Source organism: Plasmodium coatneyi, chromosome 11 (genome assembly GCF_001680005.1).
Source record: "Plasmodium coatneyi strain Hackeri chromosome 11, complete sequence".
Classification (NCBI taxonomy): domain Eukaryota; phylum Apicomplexa; class Aconoidasida; order Haemosporida; family Plasmodiidae; genus Plasmodium; species Plasmodium coatneyi.
This window is the reverse complement of record NC_033566.1, coordinates 952322-972960: the sequence shown is the minus strand read 5'-3', so window position 1 is coordinate 972960 and position 20639 is coordinate 952322. Positions and strand designations below refer to the sequence as shown.

General features: G+C 39.8%; 1 protein-coding gene across 1 annotated transcript; it reads left to right on the top strand.

Moving 5' to 3' along the window:
• Positions 1-876: 876 nt before the first annotated feature.
• On the top strand, positions 877-20354 carry PCOAH_00033830 (SET-domain protein; the record flags this gene model as incomplete). Its single annotated transcript, XM_020060177.1, has 7 exons — positions 877-15027; positions 15154-18956; positions 19123-19240; positions 19388-19549; positions 19725-19895; positions 20053-20160; positions 20280-20354. 7 exons carry the CDS (start codon positions 877-879, stop codon positions 20352-20354), a joined length of 18588 nt encoding a protein of 6195 aa, XP_019916007.1.
• Between the last annotated feature and the right edge of the window lie 285 nt (positions 20355-20639).

Below are 20639 nucleotides of genomic sequence, written 5' to 3'. Positions count from 1 at the left end.
GTACGAAGTATATTTGCCGTATGCATATACTCACACGTTTCATATTCCCCCGGCAATTTTTCGTCGGCCAAATTTTTCCTTCGATCGGAAATATTTTTTTCAAATATTGAACTGAACGAATTTAACGACCAGGGTTATAAGATCGCGTGAGCAGGGCCCTTTTAAAGGTGTTTTTTTTTTTTTTTTTTTACTTAAGTATATTTATAAAGCTGAAGTCCTTTTGCATATTTTTTTTTCAGTTTCGTTTTTTCCCTCCTTTTCTGTTCTTTTTTTGTTTTTTTAAATGTACCTGCTTAATTTACATGTTTATTGTACGTGTTTATATCTTTAGATCTACTGCGAACATTTTTTTTATGTTCATATGCACGTATATTTTCACCCCATTTGAAAACCATTTGACAATCTTTACCACATTTATGTCATTTGTTTGAAGGGAAATGAACCGAAAGAAAAACACTTCTTGTTGCATTTTTTTTTTACATGTTCGTGCAATGACGAGTGTTTAAGAACCCACCCGCCCGGGTTTTCGATTGTGCTCGATTGTATGAACTGTGCATTTTGTTTTGCATGGTGCGTACACACGATGCGTGGATTCACATATGAATATGTATGCATATGCATGTATGTGCTTATTTATGCGATCCCCTCTTCGCATGCGCCGTGCGGACATGCACATGATTTTTTATGGAAGAAGTCTTTAAGACTTTACATTCATAAGTAGCGATATACATAGCGATACATGGCAATACGTATACCAGTACATATTTGAACAAGGCAATTTTCAAAATGTAATATGAAAATCTTCCAAATAAAGGAAAAGAGAGTAATTTTTCAAAAAGAGTAAAAAAAAAAAAAAAAAAGAGGAAACAAAAAAAAATGAGTAAATCACCAAGTGAAAAAGATAAAATGAGAAAGGAAAGACAAGAACATAAGGATAAATCACAAGGTGTACACGATGACAGATGGGGTCATGTAATTAGCAAACTCTTTAGCATAAAAAAAACTCAAGACCGATCAAGTGAGAAGTGGAAAAAGGAGAAAGAAACAACTGCTAGTGTAAAATATGATTTGCGCGAATTGATCAGCTACAAAAGTATATGTACCCTTAAGGACGACGGCGTTCATGGACATAAAATAGGTCACAGTAATACGTTAGACGATTTCCAAATGTATAAAACGAATTTTTTAAGTGATAGCATCACGGATTTTTCAAAGTTAGAAATCAAGGGTACCTTGAATGCGAACTCACCGCCGACGAGTTATAAGAATAGAATTAACGATAACGGGAAAAGAAGAAACACCAGCAAGGACAGCAATAGGACCAACCGAAGAAACAGAAGCAAAGACAAGGCACGCAGTTGCGATGATCAGAAGGGTGCAAAAAAACAGGGGAGCCTCCGAACAACCGACATCGAAATAGTAAAGGAGAAACGCCCCAAATTAAAAACGGACGAGAAGGGCCGCTCGAAAAGGAACAGACGTCCTGTTGAAGTACACCACAGTCGTAAAAAGTTCCTCGTCGAAAGAGGAGGAAGAGAACGAAGCAGTGCTGTAAAGTGCAGTGATTCTCTAAATAACAACCGAGTATGTAAGACACCCTCGCCGAAGGCATTACATACGAAGAAGCAAAAGATTAGCAGTGTAGCAGAGGACACTTTTGAGATACAAAAATGTAAGAAAAATATATGTTTAAAAAAGTTACGTAGTGAAGGGAAAACGTACCATTCAGATAATGATAACTCCAAAAGGAGCAATTTTTTTAGTTGTAAATTTTTACAAAATTTAGATTTTAATAAAGCAAAAGCGAATAATAATTTCCCCATGCAGTTGTCATCAGCGCATGGGAAAACTGATCATCATCATGAATGTAAAAAGAAGCATAAAAAAATACATTTTGCCAATCATAGTGATAATAAAGTAAACAGTTGCTTTTGCAATTGTGACACAAGTTGTGAAAGGAATTCCCATTCCGACACGTATGTTATTTGTTCCCCTCAAAAAAAAAAAAAGGGGAAAATAAAAAGTCCACATAACATCCGTTTTTGTGATAAATTTGTTAAAAAAAATCAGTGCAATGATAGGGAAGATAAAATGGTATTTCCCAATTCTTCCCGATTGTGTAACTCATATTTTTGTGCACATAAGAGAAAAAGGCGAAGTGAAATTAGCCAAGGAAAGAAATCGCGCGTCAGAAAGGGGGCGAACTGCCGCCTTCCTTACCCAAATTACAACTTCACGTTAAGAAACATTCAGAAGAGAAAAAAGATTTACTTTCATTTTAGAAAAAGTAGAAAATGTCGCTTGAAGAAGAAAGAGGGCGTCAAAAAAAAGAAGAGAGATAAAGTAGGCACACGCCGCTTAAGCGAAGAAATCAACAAAATGATTAATCCCATGGAGGAGGGGGGTCCCCCAAAGGGAGAGAATATCCCCGTTGTAGATAAAGCAGACCCACATGCAAACGTTATGCAGAGCGAAACGGATTGTAAGCCAACCGAATGTTCGATCATTGGAGGAGAAGAGGACAAAGACGATTTGCACGAAGTGGATATAGAACCACCAGACAGGAAAACTCAGGAAGAACAAAACGCTCAGCAGTCGAGTCAGGATTTAAGGAATAAATATGAAGATCCGTCAAAAGAGGACAACCCAGAGAACGAACCGCTAGCAACAAACCTGTTTGGTGAAATTAATAACCAGATCAATCAACCCCCCATTGATTCCCCACTGGGGAAGGACAAAAACGAAATGGCAGAGGGATCACATAAAGAACTCAAAATAACGGGAAAGAATTTCCTAAAATATGATGAAGAAATATTTGAAAAATTCTACAACGATGTGCATTTAAATATTGGGAAGATTGTTACAAATAGGAGAAAAAAATATTTCCTAACTTATAAAATTGTTAAAGATTCCTACTTTCGCATATTAATTCTGAATAGCGAAAAATTGGAAAAAAATATTCTTCAGGCGATAGCCATTCAGGATGTCATTTTGTACGATAAAAATGTCAAAATTTTTAGCGACCCCTTTTATGTAAGAAATAGTAGCAAGCTTTACGCTGTGAAATTCTTAAAGGTGTTTAGCTTAAAGTATTTAAAAAAAATAAAAAAAATGAGTGACATCATATTTTCCGATGCGGAAGAGGGAAATCTTAATGTAAAAACGGAAAATTGTGAATCGACTGATTTGCACATTGCAACTGAGGAGAATGCATCCTCAACGGGTAAGCAAAAAGACGATTTGGGGAAGAACGATTTAAGTAAAAAGGTGCCCACCGATTCAGCGGATGAGCCTCCAAATGGGAATCATTCGGAAGGCACAGAAACGAACGAGGAGAGCGGCCTTAAAGGAGCAATAAAAGAAGATACACAGGATGGGGAGACTACTGATGCGCAGAAGAACGCGCCTGAAGGAAGCAACATGAGCGACGGTGACGGAGGGAACGAAAATAAGTGTAGCGATAACGAAGATGAGGAGATTCACGCCATGAACAACTCAAGTGACAACTACGACCATGTCAGTAACGGTGGAAGTAAGAAAATAAATAAAGGAGCAAAAAATTCCGATAAGGAGAACCCCCCCAAGGGAAATGCCAGGATAAATACCAAGGACAAAAAAGGAAACGAAGATGTTAATAAGAAAAAAAATGGCAAGGATTCCCCGGTGAAGAAGAAACCAAAGGAATTATCCAAAAGTGTGAATAATAAAAAAAGCAAAACAAGAAGCAACGTGAAGGTGAAAAGTGAAAACGAAGCGCTCAGCAAGGAAGAGGAAGAACACAACTACACAGGCGTCATATATAATGACAAGAAAAAGTTTTATTTTAATGTTCACAGAATTGTGGATATAATAAAGATGGTTAAAGGGTCGGAGGAGAAAACAAAGTTCTACCTAGATGGCCATAATAACAATATGAAGAAGAAATGGAAGCTCCTTAAAAAAGTGGAAAAAACATTATTTCTGGAAAATCTTGTCATGGATGATGAGGATGTGCTTTTTAAGAGACCCAAATTTTTTAACTGCTTAATTGAAGAATCCATTGATAACTACAACGTAATGTACGAAGCGGAGAATGGGACTATGCACCTGTTCGAGAATAAGTTGGATCGATTGAAAAAGAAAAAGGGGGGTAATAAAGCAGAAGCGGATACATCCAACAAGTATATCGAATTGAAGGATGAAGAAAGGGGATTTAAATATATTGGCTATCGCGTCAGTTTTGAACTAAAGAAAGACAACAAAAAAAAGAGTAACTTCAAGACCGGCATTATAAAGTATTACTCCCCCAAATATAAGCAGTTTTTTATTCACCATATAGAAAATTTTAAATGCAATGGGTCCATAGCGGGTTCGCCGAAGAGTACGAGCAGAGACATGGGGTACTCAAGAGGAGGAAGCAAATCAAGGGCCACCACCCCATCGTTGTACAACAATTCGAAGGAGCATCACCCTTTTGCCGACATAGAAAGTGCACAATATGGTAAGGTCGACCAGGAAATGGACAAACCGATCAGCGATAGGCAGAACGGGGAGCAGCCACATGCAGAGGTAACCAATCAGAACAACGATTGCATAGTCCGAAGCGAAGAAATGATGTACCTCAATTATGAGAAAAAGCTAGATGAAGAAAATGGAAAGAAGAAATGCGATTTTATTTTCTCAGATGTGAAGGGCTGGTATTCCCCCCACTTCTACAACATAAAGGTGCTAAAGACGGTTAGAGAATTTGAGCGCTTTGATATACTTGATAAAAATGACAAAAAGAAGGAGCAAATCGATTATAATCTTCTGAAGAGGAAAGATGAATGCTCCATATGTAAGGATAGCATCCTGTTTATGAAGGGGCATGACCATTACACCAGTAACCTATCCTCCATCATATACGACTTAAGCAGCGAAATGGAAAAAAAGGAAATGGATGAACAGAATATGATCAACGTTTACTGGGGTATTAAGTGTTTTATCTGTTCGAAGAAATTTCATGCCAATTGTCTCGACGATGAGGTGATAATTACCAAATGGTATGACAAAAATGTGCTAATGAAGGAGTATAAAAAGTACATTTATAAGAACAGCCTGAAGAAGGATAAGAAGTGCTTCAAGGGTGATAAGGAGAAAGGCAAGAGGAGTTCCACCAAGAAGGAGGAAAAATCGAAGCGGGTAAAGAAGAACACCAACAATGTTAGCGATTCGAAATGCACCGGAGGAGGGGGAGACTCCAAGTCGAACAAACATAAAAAAAATTCCAGTGGGAAAAGAACCACCGGGAGTAGCAAAAACGGGTCGAACGGTGCCGTGAAGGAGGAAAATGATGACCAGGAAGAAAAGAGCAGCAAAAGGAAGAGAAAGAAAGGTGGGAAGGAATGCGCCAACCAGAACCGAAACGTTAAAAATAATGACAGTGAAAATGACTACAAGAGTGACGACAAAGACGAGCAAAACAAAAGCGACGAGTTGAATGATGAAGAAGATACCGATACGGAAGAAAACAACTGCACAAAATCGAAAAGTAAGAAACAGAGGAAGTGCATAAATTACGTGCCAGCTGTGAAGTACAATGATATGAGTTACAAAAAGTATGTGTGTAAAGACTGCTATCGATGCATATACTGTTGTGAGAGCATATACAATTATAAGCAAACGCCCAATATAGCCAATTATGTTATATGCAAAACGTGTAACATGGTTGCACACGGATCTTGTTGTTTCCCAAATGTGCCCGACATTTACCTCTTTAATTGGAAGTGTGACGAGTGCCTGAAATGCAACAAATGTGACTACTCTAATTTGTGCTTCATAAATTACAACGAGTGGGAATTTCACCTGGACTGTTGCATCAACTGCTACAAAGAATATGAGAAGAAGAACTTTTGCATAATGTGCAATGAGAAGTACGAAATAGATGATAGCAACAAATGGGTGCAGTGTGATGTGTGCAAATTTTGGATTCACCTAAATTGCGATAAAGATGAAAGTAGAAATATTGAAACATTGTCAATAAAAAGTATCAACTATAAATGTCCCACATGTAGGTCTGGTTCATTTCATGATAAAATCGAGCGAATTCTATACCTTTTCTTCCTTCTTGATAAGTACAAAAATTTCACCTTCCACGTGCCTATCAACTTTTACATCTACTGGAGGATTGTTAAGATACCCATGAACCTCTACATTATGAAGAAGAAAATTTGGGAGAAGAAATACAGCACCATATTGGAGTTTTTGTACGACTTTTTCCTCATCATACATAATGCCAAAACGGTGCATATGCCCAACACCCCAATTTATAGAAATGCCTGCATCTTTGAAAAGAAGGGAAAAGTTATCATAAAGAATATGTTCAATTTGGAAAATGAGGATCTCAACAAATTTATTGATGATTGTTTGGAGACTTACAAAAAGGATACCAATGAAGTGGTAACCAATGATAATAACAAAGTGGAGGAGGAGGGTAAAAATTACGACGGTATGTTCACCTCCGGTGTGAATAAAGTGGCCGCTAGTATATGTAACAATAATAGGGACGACATTCTCGCCAATAGTCTTGACAACCATATGGATAAGAAGAATGTTGTGCTGAAATCGTACCACTCGGAAAATATGAACCATTTGGGCTACCCTGGAACTGGCAAAAAGATGATCCCCACTGTGGGTGAGTTTACCAAATCGGGCTTCTACCCAAACCCGGATGGTGATATCTCTCACACGGGGGGAATTAACCATCGAGATTCAGATGATGAGAACTTTGGGGAGAACTCACTCCTTAATGAGTACAGTATGCACGAGGGGATGCACAACTCCAGCGGTAGGACATACCAATCGAATAGATGCCTCAACGGAGATGATACATTTGGAAGTGGTATTATAAAGAGTGAAACTAATGTGCAATCATATATAAGCGGGACCGATTTATATAATGATTACACTCCAATGGAAGAGAAGTACCCCATGGGAGGAGCGTACGATAGGAATACTGTAGATATGCCCGCAAGTAAGGACGATATGACTTTATACAATCTCAATAATAACGATGTTGGTAAGAGCCTCTTAAACAATAACTTACTTAGGAAGAGAAAATTGGAGGTGCTCGAAAAGGACATCACACAGTATGAGTTACACGAACTGTTCAATTTTAAAAGCGACTGTGTGTTTATCGAGAAAAATGAGGAAATGTTTGTCCCTCAAAATTGTGGCATAACCAGTTATAATATCCTTACAGTTAATGTGAAGGGAAAAATTTATTTTAATCGATCTTTTGACAAATTTGACGAATTTGATGTTTGTAAGGTGAGGAAGTTGCATCTATTAACTGGGGGAAGTTTCTCATCCAGCTGCGGATCAGCCAAGGGGGAATCCTCTTCCGAGGGGAATACCCAACAGGGTAACCACAGCAGTAAGGAAGAGAAAACTCCCCTTGTAAATGATGAACAGGGTAGTATGTCAACAGAGGAAAATCCAAAGGGGGAAAATAAGGTAAATTCCAATCATGCCCAATCGAACGTATTTGTCAAGGATAACATATTCATGATTGACATCAGGAAGGACAAAGTCAAAATGAACCAAGTGGTTAAGGTGGAGACTAGGATTTTTAACCCAGTGAACGATGCCTACAAATTTTTGAAGTGTATGCAGATAGTTTTCTTTGACCAGAACGGTCCAAGTGAGCATACCCCATCGAAGAATGTATCATCTGTAGGAATGAATTATCTTACAAGGCGTGTAAACTACAGCAGTAGCGATGACGAAAGTGCTGATGATGTAACGGTGGAACATGTTGATAGGAACAAGGGGGAGGCTATATCCCTCGATGACATCATTTCCCTCATGGAGGGAAGACGTTCCAATGGGGGATCAAAAGAAAGGTACCAGAGTAGTGCAAATCGTAGAAACGTCCCCATTGAGAAAAATGTGCCAAATAAAAAAATAAAACTTTTCAACAATGATATTTTGAAAGAATATTGCCACGTTTGCGGATGCATAGAGTATAAGAACCCGTTGATTTACTGCGGTTCATGTGGGGTGTCTCTTCACTACGCCTGTGCTAATATTTCCAACCCATTTTTATTTAACTTGACTGGTTACGCAGAACACAGGAAGGAGATAAATCAAATTTTTAACATCATCACGAGGAACTTTAAATGTAATCAATGCATTAAGTGTGACAAGTGCGATACCCACTTTAGTGACGCCGTGAGGGATACCTTCTACTCGAACATCACCTGTATGGATACATATTGTGGCAACGATTTTATGAAAAAAACAACGCTCAGTTATTTTTACAATTTGAAGATTGAAGTGGTTACTCTGAAGAAGGATAAAAACGAACGAAGGAGAAAAATGCTGGCGGATATTGATGCCATCAAATTTGTTGAAAAAGGGGAAGTAACATCTCCCATGATTAGCGAATTGAGTGGAAGTCCAAGGAGTGAGGAAAAGAGCATGCAACAGCCGTGTGCACTTCTAAAAGTGGAACTAGGGGAAAGCTGCCCTGTTAACCACCCATCCACGGAAAAAATGGAGAAACAAAACGTTAATGATAATAATGATCAGCAGGGGGAGAACCAGCTGGATAGTAATAATCAACCCTTGTGCTCAAAAAAGAGGAAGATGCAAAACAGCATTGACGTGGACATACAGGTGAAAGGTCAGATAGGAGACCCAAACACCACAGGCACCATCGCTGATGTGAAAGAAGAATCCAAAACTGTCCAAACGAATAGCGAATTGGAGTTATCGCCAAACAAGAAAAAAGTGTCGCCCAAGAGAAGAACTAGTAGTGAGAAAAATGAAGAAAATGAAAAGATGGACCAGAGTGCCCCAAGTAGTATTGTCACCATACTGAATATACATGACGTGACGCAAAGGGTGATAAAGTGCTTCTGTTGCGGAAAATCCGTACATAGTGAATGTTTTTATCGAATAGATAATAGCGGGGATAGTGCCGATAAGAACGACAACGATGTGCATAAGAAGATCGTAAGGACTATATTCAGAAGGAGCTACGTTAAGAAGAATCATAGTAAAAAATTGCATTCGCCTGGAAAATTAGTGAAGGGGTTATATACATCAAACGAGGCAACCCTACGAATCAGCAAAAATAACACACCGATGGGAAGTGGTCAAATTGGGGAAGAGGGCAACACCGCAGAGGGAAACAACCTGATCACATCATTCACATCGCAGGATAATGAAACGACTACCACCACTACAGAAGGAACGAACGCTGCGGCAATGATGATGGTGGTTCCTCCCCAGTTCAAATCGAGCACGCCGAAGAAGAATAAATTAGGGACACACCTCAGCAGTAGCCATATCGTTAGTGAGGACATGCACACGAGTGTTAAGTGCATTATGAATAGAAACAGCGCAGAAGAATGCACCATCCAATCGACCAGCGTCAATATTAACAGTAAGGCTGAATGTTCCATATTGAGCAACCACATAACGGTATTGAAAAGGAATGAAATCAACACAAGTGAGAACTCTCCACTGAATAATGACCCCTCCAATAGTGACGTCATTCCAAGTGATGAATTTGTAAGAGAATTTTTAAAAGATGAGAAAAAAGCTGAAACGTATATAGAAACTGTAGTTATAAATGGAAAGGTGTATAATAAACACCTTATGAATGAGATATACGATGTGATAAGGCAAAAGAAAAATGCGAAAGTGAAAAACTTATCGCATTTGTTCATTGCCAACATTGATGAAGCTGTAATGTATTCCGTACTGAACGAACTTTTGAAAGGACTATATAGTTACCTTAATGAGAAGTTAAATTACTACAGATCGAACAGAAATCTAAAGAGCGTTTTAAAGATGGAAAAAACAGATAAATCTAAGAAGGAAAAAAATGACCTGTTTGATAAGAAGAATCTCATTAAGGATAATAGGGACGATATGAAAATTTCAGGAATGTTGCTAAAAATTAGCGCCTTAATTTCTGAGACCTTTTCAGTGCCCTCGAAAAGAAGGGCATCAAATGGGAAAAACGGAAACAGGAAGAGAAGCAGTACGAGTTGTAGAAAAAGGGCCATTAATGATAATCCAAGTGGACGCAGCATGAGCTATACGGCAAGTGAACATTTTAAAGGAAACAACCCCAGTTGTGTGCAGGTGAACAAAACCAATGACACGCTGCTATTTGGAACAAATGCGGATAATGCATTTGCGACACCGCCCTATTCTGTGCATAGTGCGGAAAATCATAGGAATTCCCCGATTCACGTCGACCGTTTTGGCACATACGAAATGAAGCACTGTAGCAGTGCAAACGGGGGTAACCATTTCGATGGGGCGAATAATGGGAAGGGTGTTCCCAATTTTGTCGACATGATGAACGTGAATGATGTGAGCGCAACAGGCGCCACGGGGTTAAGCAGCTCAGCTGGGTTAAGCGACATTGGCGAACATGCGGAACCCAAAGTGCGGAACCTCACCAGCAGGAAGAACAAAAATGGCACGAACATGAACAAGAGCATATACACTACGCGCTGCAAATTTAACGAAAAGAACATCGAAAAGTTGACCTCCCCCACAGGGAAGAATACCAATTCTGCGTACTCTTCACCAAAAATGAATTATAGCCCTATCAGGAAAATAATCAATTTTGATAAAACGAACAATGTGAAGGTGAATCTGAACAGCGTGAGCAATTACAACAGCGTCCCCATCGTGAATAACACGAGCAATGTAAACGGGATGAGGGACATGGGTGGCCTGAACAGCATGCATAATATAAATACCATAAGCAGCGTTAACAGCCTAAACAGTGTTAACAACGTCAGCAATTTCGACGGAGAGAACCTCTGCAGGAGCAGCAGTGTCAATCTGCAGAATGTAAGCGTCGATGTCGGAAGCAGCGTATACAACCTGATTAGCGTGAACAACAATGTTAACACGTCGAACACGGTGAACGTTAGCGACGTCCTGGGAAACTCCCTTAACGCAAACGGTATAAATATCGTGCAGAATATTAACGTACAAAATAATAACAATACGGTAATAAATGTAAACGGCATAGAGGGAAGGAAGGAGTCCTTTGTGAACTATGCCCACATGGGAAACGCCGGCACCATTAACACGATGAGCAGTATAGGTAGCGTGATCAATACGAGCGGAATGGGAAGCATCAACGGTGTCATGACCGATACGGGGATGAGCAATCTCGATAGTGCCCTTCCCCCAGGAGGAACCCTGTTCGGTGGAAACCACACAGCACATATTAATAGCATGAACGAAATGATCCACCCGTTTAGCAAGGCCACCTGTGCAAATGACGGAGAAAACGTGTACCACTACAATGATAATATGGAAGCATGCAACGTGCCAAGTAATGTGGGCAGTATATTCGTAAACGATGCCAACATTCACCCTGCGCCAACTGCATATGCACATGGAAAATTAGATTACGAAGTGAATGAAGCGTCACAGGAGAAGAATGTGTACGGATCGTATCTACACAGTAACGAAATGAACACATATAAGAATAATTACTATTTTTATAACCAACTGGGAAATGGTAGTAATTCCCCTCCGAAGGACGACATGGCAAATGTGAATATGCCTTTGGATTATTACACACCTATACGGAATGGTAGCAATAATTTTAATCCTGAGATGAATGTTACACCGTTTGAGGGCAGGATAAATAACGAAAGCTTCGAAATGAACAGAAAAATAATGATCAATGTAAATGCTAGTAATGAACAATCCATCCTGTATAGGGATAATGTCAACGTTAATTTGCATAGTAAGGAAGTGTCAGATGTGTATAGAGATAGAAGCAGTAGCTCAGAATTTCGCAATATGAACTACGGCAATATTTCCGATGGGTATGAAGTGAGGAGCCAGAATAAATTCACTGATATAAACAGCGTTTATAATAAAAATATGAACAAGAAAGATCAGGCGCACACGAAAACACTGCTCAAGTCGAACATTCCCAACTTGGACAAGTTTATAAATAGCAACAAGAATAAAAAGTCCTCTCCGGCGAGCGAGAAGTTGGCAGGGGAGGATAACATAGGCGGAAATGTCTGCGGAAGTGGAAACTACAATTACAATCACAGATACGGCAGCAATTACAGCGGTAGCTTCGACCCGAGCGTATTCAATTATAATGAAAATGCACCCTCCGTGGGGAACGTTAATGAAGGGGCAAATGTCATAGCTCCAGAATTTCACACACCCAACGAAAACCCCAACTTTTCCGACAACATATTACACAAAGAAAATATGATCAACATAAGGGTTGAAAAAAATATTTCTAACAACGCAGATCATGTAGTGAAAAGTGTGCAGAAGTGCATTCTTTATAACCACCATGGGAAGGAAGGGATCCACATAAATATGTCCAATGAGGTGAAGTATAACATGCAAAACGGCCAAACCTATGCCAGTGGAGAAGCGATGGAAGGAGCAGAACTGGCTAGAAATAAGAAGGGGAAACTGAATTTTTACTGTAAGAATATTTTGATCAAGAAGGAAAATGTAAACAGCGACATCAACGGGGTGAGCGGCATTAGTACAGAGAATGCCAATGAGTTGGAAAGCTGCAATAACAATGTAAGCGATCAAATGGAAAAGAAGAAAAGGAGGGGCGGCAATTCCGCGTCCAACGGTAAAGAGCGTAAAAAGGAAAGATCCAGGGCGAATCAAAGCGCAACAGAAAATGGAAGTCAAAATAAGAATGCTAGGAGAAAGAAAGGAAGGGATAAAAACGAACAGGATGAAGAGGCCGAAAAGGTTGAAAAGAAGCCAGCAAGGAATGTCAAAAAGAAGGAGGAAAAAAAAGAAATGGAGGAAGAGAAGAACCAAGAAAAGGAAAAGAAAAAGGCTAGACCGAGGAAGAGGGCGTCGAAGGAGGAAAAACAGGATGAAAAGGAGAAGGAAAAGGAGCAGGAACAGAGTAAGGATAAAGCGAAAGAAAATAAAAGGAAGGACACAAAAGGGGAAAAATGCGAAAAGGATTCCAAGGCGACTAAATCTTCCAAAGTAGAAAGGGAAACAAAAAGGGTCAGGGTGAAAAAAGAGGAATCCTCGCAGGAGGGCCAAAAAGAAGGAAAGGAAGAAAAAAGAGTTAGGGGAAAAGATAAAGAGGATGAAAAAAAAAGGCGAAGGAAAACGAATGAAAATGCAGAAGAAAAGGAGAAAAAGAAAGCGAGCGAAAGCAGGACAACACAGGTGAAAACGAAGAAGGAAACTAACGAAGGGAAAGTAGATGCAGAGAATAATAACCTAGCGGAGGATAAACTACACGAGGTGAAGGGGAACAGTAGTTCGACTGTCATTCCCCTTAGCAGCAAGTTTGTTTCTGGCAGTACATACATTCCTGATGTTCCCAAAAATTGCAGCATGGAAGGTAGGTGCAAAATGGATGACAGTTACGTCACAGAGAGCGATGAAGAGTTGTGCCTATGTTCGGACGGCTCAGAATCTGATAACTCTACCATGAATAGAGGACGGGCAGGCAGTAATCGAAGGAGAAGCAGAATAAACAAATTAAGCGGATTTTTGAAAAAGAATAAGTTCGTGTTGAAATCCAAGTTCAAGAGGATCACCCCGAATACGTACCTTTGCCATAGCTGTGTTGTGTTGTACAAAAGTGACTTTTCGTTTAACGCGTTTAAGGAGGAAATCGCGTCGGTTGAAAAGAGAGTGTCTGGAAATGGTAACGAGACGAGCATCCTTTGCGATGATAATGTTGCCAAGGTTAAAAGAGAAATCAGTGCGAACGAGGGGGAAGTTCCCGTTGAACAGAATAGCATAATGAAGGGCGTTGTTGTTGAAGGGAAGGAAGAGCAAAACCCCGACGGCACGGATGATGGAGTAACGCACAGCACGAACGCCATTAATGACGGAACAGGGGAACTGTTGTGTAATCCCAGTGCATGTGAAGAGCTCGTAAATGTCGATGCGAAACAGAACGGAGGAGATGAAGGAGACGAAAGAAATGAGGCAACGATGGATGGCCAAAATGTAGATGGTGCCCCCCCTGAGAATGACGAAAAAAACGTGCCAGTTAATAAAACGCATGACTGTAAAGGAAGTAACAATCAAGAGGAGAAGGACTACTTCGCGATAATCAACGAGCCCAGTGGAAAATGTCACCCGGACGGGATTTACTGGATGAACAAGATATCTGCACACAATAACACCTTCTTCAACCGTGCCTACTTAAAGGGGATGAAGGCAACCACTAATATTAGGTACTTCCTTGAAAGGAAGGGAGACGTTTACAAATGCTCCATTTGTTGTATGATCTGTGAGTACAAAATTGGCAAAGGTGACAACAGTGCACCTGACAGTGCGCCAGACAGTGCACTTGAGAAGACCGCAGAGGACGAAAATGACAATTTGAACAACCTCCTCTTATGCAACGCATGCAGTTTACGCCATGGGCACATTCAGAAGTACTTAATTTCATACCCTGAAAATAGCAGCTACAGGAGCAAAACTACGTTCACCTTAAACAAGGAACGAAGTGAAAAAAGGAAGTTGTATGAATTGGTTTATTTGGTCATAAAAATGAGTTTTAGATTTATGTACTATAAGAAGAATTTCTTTAAAGCATTTTGCCATCTGCTAGATGAATTTCTCCGAAGAAATAAATCCAATGTGAAACTACTGTACCGTTTATATTTTGGCAAGACCTTTTTTAAGTATGATGAGTTTTTTCCCTTTTTCATCAAGAAAGTTAGGAGGGATAAAAATTTGAGGCTCCTATTTGGTAGGAGTGGTAATATGGTTATGCCTTTTGGATCGACACACCAACATGTTTTGAGGTACGCTCTGAACCTCTTTTGCGTTAGATTGTCCTATTGTTGTAGGAAGGGGAAAGGAAAATCGAGTGGCGCCACAAATTCAGTTCGTATGTCCCTCACGGCGAGGAAGTTACTGTTTTGTTATTATAAAAAGGGGGTTTCTAGCGGGACTGAAAATAGGGGCAGCTACTTCGATCACGTCGTAAGTTACTCCCTTTATTTTTTGCATTTGTATTACTTGCACAAGTTGCACGATAGTGAGGTGAGGAAAAAGCGAATGTGCAATGGTGCAAGCAAAGCAGGACGTGGAAAAGCAGAACGCGAAAGCGAAGGCTCGCTTGGGTTTACAGTTAGATGTGCACTTGAAAGCGCCGCGAAAATTTTGAAGAAAGTCCGCATTATGGGGAGAAAAAAAAGGAGAAAAGTTAACCACAATTTGTTTCTGAAAATGAAAAACACGGAGGCCTTCGCAGGTGCCTTACGAACATTAAACCGGAGCCAGTCGGAATGGCCCATCCTGCTTAGGGAAAACCACATGACAAAAAAAGATTTGACGACTAGCAGCCCAAGTAGCAGCGCTTGTAAGAAAGGGCAGCCCAAAGGTGGGAAGTCAAAACTGTTTAGCAAGCGAAATGCCAAAGGAGCGGCCTCCCTTTTGTTATATGAGAAAACGTGCAATGAATATAAAAGGGATGATCAGAATGAGAAGGACACACTTGTAATTAGCCCCTTCCAAAGTGGGAAGTGTCAAAAGAAAGTAAAGCAATATGTGAAGAAGATCAAATGCACCATAAAAAATAAACTAAATTTATACGTCAAAATAATGCTTAATATGTACATGCAGGAAAGTCTGAATATGATAAAATGGCAAGACGATGATAGGAAACGGTTAAATCGGGGGAACACTAAGACTTGCCTTTTGTGCCATTACGGGAACTACCTCTATAAGGGAAGGCTAATCCCATTCTATGATATCTTTATTCATAGCGAATGCTTAAAATGGAGCCTAAATTGCATACAGTACTATAAGTTGAATAGCAGTAGTTGTGAGTGCCGTAGTAGGATCGTCCAAGAGGCGATGGAATCGAAGGTGAATGTTAAGAAGAATCCCTCGAATGATAGAAAAGGAGCAAGAAGCCCTTCCAGCAAAGGAGACAAAATGAAATCCGCAGAAAGTGGTTCATGTTCGGTTAAGAATGAACCAGTAGGAGGAGGAACTGAGAATGCCGACAGGAACAATGCCCACACAGCTGCACAGGTTAAAAGCGCCAACGGGAGTACATCCCATGTTGATGGTGCCAACCTGAGCAGCACCCACGAAAGTAGCAACCACCTTGATGACGATACGAACAAAGGGGGCCTTCCGAACGGCGCAATCGGAACGCCTGTAAAGAGGGAAGAATGCTGCGGGGAAAGCGAAGCAGGTCAGCAAAACCATAATGAAGAAAATCTATCGAAAGGAATGACCAATCCGGAAGAAAACCTAAACGTTAAGAAGAGCATAAAAAATATAAAACTAAAGGATAACATCGAATGGAGAGAAAATAAAAACTTCTTCCATAACTACGAACATATAATCGAAATAGAGGAAGATGACGTGAAGGAAATAATTTACGACTCCATCAATTCGACGTGCTTTCTGTGTGGTTACAAAAATGCCAGCATATACTGCAGCAATGAAAACTGCAACATAAAATTTCACCTCAATTGTGCTTTTTACTCTACCATGGTGAAGAATTCTCATCAGAATATTTTTTTTTACTATGTAAAATGTTTCAAATTGATTAAATTTAACAAGGACACCATTTTTTACAAATATTGCCACTCATCCAGTAACGGGGAGGACAAGAAACTGGTGCAGTCGCTATATGAGGACATTTTCCCCGTGCACATCATCTACAATGTAAAAAAAGTGTGGTGCAATAAATGCTGGAATGCGAAGAAGATATACGATTCGTTTTACATAAATAAGGAAAACATGCACTGTTCCAGTGCAAGTGAACCGAGCAAAGAAGTGGAAAAGGTCAAGGGAAGACCCGAGGAACAGGCGAAAAACGTGGAACATGCGGAACCTGCGAATTGTACTGCTAAGGATGAGGAAGTTATACAAGGTGATATTACCCCTGCATGTAGTAATCTCAATCAGGATGACACCACAACGGGTGGGTTAAATGTGGTGACAGAAGCAAACGATCAAATAAATGTCACACGCAACCACGCAGAGATAGGAGAAAATAGTAGAACTTCCGACGAATCGAAACCTAAACGCATCGCAAGTAGGAAAAAAATAAACGTCATGGAAAGTCTGAGGAACATTTACAAACATTTCATCGACTTCTATTATGAAAACGAATCGTACTACGTTATGGATAGAATTCTCTACAGCATAAATGAGTGCGTGAGGATAAGGTATAGAAACAAGCCCCTCAACTTGGTGCAGGGTGTGCTAAATAAAGAAAGCAAGATAAAAAGCAAAATGAAACATTTGGAAGGCATCATTAACGAATGCGTCAACAAAAATGAGGATAATAGTTTTGTTAATGATGGGTACCAATTAATATTTCAGCGAAATGTTCAAAATGAAGAAGGAACAAATGAGCAGTTAATAAAGAAAAGTGATTCATGCAATAATGGCGATGAGCATGAAGAGAGCAACCTACATACAAATGACGTAAATGTGCAAAACATTATTGACAATAAAAATATGGAAAATATTTTCAAGTCGTATTTTATCCTAAAATATTTTTTATACATTGGTAGAGAAATAGCCCTAAACAATGAGGAGTATTTTTTTTTAAAAAAAAAAGAGAATTCCTTTGTTAGATTTGTTTATTCGAATGATGAGCAGACTTACAACGTGTATTTGCCCCACGTGCTTTACAGTAATGCCGTGGACGAAATTGCAACCGCATCGTGTAAGGATACAACTACCAATGTGAAGGATAAGAGCAGCAAAGGAAATCAACCAACAACTAATGAGCAAGTAATAAGTGATAAGAATGAGCAGCAGACGCAGCCACATGAACAGCTGCGTAAGATTTGCTACACGACCTTCATCGATGATGAGTCCGAACCGGAGAAGGACAACTCGGAAAATAACCTGAGCAGCAGTAGCGACAACGAAATGGAAGAAACGGAAATCGCGCACTACTACAGCAGAGAAAGGAAAGACAAACGAATGAAAAGCATTAACCTTTACTTCGATGTAAAGGGTATCAACAGAAAGGTAAATATAACAAAACTGCAGCAGGTTAGTAATTATAGCGACTGTAAGGAGAGTAACGATGCGGTGGCACTACGCCCCAATGTGGACGAGGAGATCGAAAGGAACGGGAATGACACCACCACTACGGCAGCCATCGGAATAGATACCAGAAAGGCAAGTTTAGAACGAAGCACTTGCGAAAGTAACAGCGTAACGGAAAAAAATGAATCCTTTTTAAATACGATTATAAGTGATACGAACGATGTGTTTATCAAGAGAACAAATGAAAAGCTATTCTCGAACTATAAGTTTAATTGTCCAAATAGCATGAACCTGCCCCATTGTAGAATTATCAAAGTAGGGTGTCACAACATATTACACATGGGCGAAATTGTAAAGTATAATGGAGAGAAGAGAATATACCCCTGCGGTTTTGTGAACATGAGAATATTTTTTAATTTGCCATCGGCTTACCTTTTTCATATTTATAAAAACGCAATTTTTGACGACCAAGATGAGAAGAAGAAAACTTTGCAGAGGATATTTTTACAAATACGTGCCACGTACATTTTCTCCATTACTTTGAAGAATGAAAATTTTTTTTTTTCCATCATGCTATTTCCCTTAATAAGTGTTGACCATTTTTCCGTGACAGATGCTCAGAAATTTGTTTTAGCGGAAAGTCACGACATACAGGAAGTATACGAAAAATTTTTGTCCCTTTTTAATTTCGCAAATGGGGACAATAATGTGCACAAATCGGATGAATATAAAAAGTACGTCGACAAGTATTCCCATTTGCTTGAGCTGATGCAGAGCTATATCCTCAAATCTGTGCAACACAACGTTAAGACAGTCGACCCGCATGACTTCTTCGGCTTGACCCTCCCGTGCGTTATCTATCAAATGAAATACAAGCTCTTTAAATACCTGTGGAAATGTGTGAACCACAGGGTTAAAAATTACATTAGGAGGTCCGGCAAAAGGTGAGCACGCTGCTGGCAAGTAGAGGAGATGTACCAATATTGATGGTGGAGAGGCTCTAATTAGTACTCTCCCCTCTGTTACCGCAATTGTGCGTGCACACGCATAACGCTATATACTTTTTACGCATTCTCACACATCGCACCATTCACTGTGACACTTTTTCAGGGCTGCATTCAAAAGGAGAGTAAAGAACTGCACGCGGGAAGTCATATACAATGACAACTTGCTGTGTAAGTACTCCAATTTGGACACCTCAATTTTTAAGGAGAACGAGAAGGAAAAGGTGAGACTTCACGGCTACAGTGCGTGCGTGTGATTATGAGCGTGCATGTGCTTTTCTGCATAGGAGCCACACACACACTCCCATGCTGCACCTGAGTGAAACCTCAACTGTTGACATCCCTTCCCCCGGTCGTTGCCACCCCTTCAGGAAAAGAACATGAGGAAAACGGTCAAGTATAAATACAACATTAACAGCGCAATGTCCTACCGCTACTTAATGAACATCTCGTCCAATTCGCGGCTGTACGTTAAGAAGAGCAGCATTCATGGATATGGGTTATACACGTGCGAGTTTATTAATGAGGGAGAGGTAAGCAGAATAGTTCCTTCGTGTGTTTGCTTTTCCACGTGCTCAATGTAGCGTGGTGTGTGTTTTTATCGTATTATCCGTTTGGTGTGCTCCCAACAGGGTGTGCCTAACCGTTGCGTCTATTTACCTGCGCTTGTAGTCATTTTGTTTTACCCCCTTTCTGCCCCCCCTTCAGCCGGTCATCGAATACATCGGTGAGTACATTAGAAACATAATAAGTGACAAGAGGGAAAAGTATTATGACAAAATTGAAAGTAGCTGTTACATGTTCAGACTAAACGAAAATATAATCATTGATGCCACCAAGTGGGGAAATGTCAGCAGATTTATCAACCACAGCTGCGAGGTAAGTCGGAAAAAACCCACGCACATTATTACGCGTCAGCGGGATGATCTGTCCTTGGTGCTTTCGTATTACGTGCACACGTGAGTTCCTTCCTACGGATGATGCCATCATTCATTACGCCTCCATTTTTTGCCCCACCGCCCTTTTTCCTTTTCAGCCAAATTGTTTTTGTAAAATAGTAAGCTGTGATCAGAACTTAAAACACATTGTCATCTTTGCCAAGAGGGACATTGTAGCGCACGAAGAAATAACCTACGACTATCAGGTAAGAGGAAGAGATGCCTGCTTCGTTTGCTTCACGGGTATAATAATGATGCCTTCTTTACGCGCAACAATTGTGCCCCTCACCTGCTCCATAACTGTGTTCCTTTCCCCCCTATTCAGTTTGGTGTCGAATCTGAAGGAAAAAAACTCATTTGTTTATGCGGCTCGAGCACATGTTTAGGAAGAATGAACTAAAAGGGCGACCAAGAGTTTTTATTTTTTCGTGTGAAAGAAATGTTTTATTCGTATCAATCATTTCATTTTTTTTTTTTTTTTTTTTGTTGTCTATGATTATACATGTGCAGCTGTTTTTTTTTTTTTTGGTAAAAAATGTTGGATTTTTTTTTTCATTTTACACGTCAGTGCCTATGCCTGGTCAGGTGTCACTATGCTGGTCGTGTTGTAATGTTGTTAAATTTGTTTTTGATTTCTCATTTTTTCAATATGTCCATGCAAGTATGTAGATGATTGTCTTTTTTT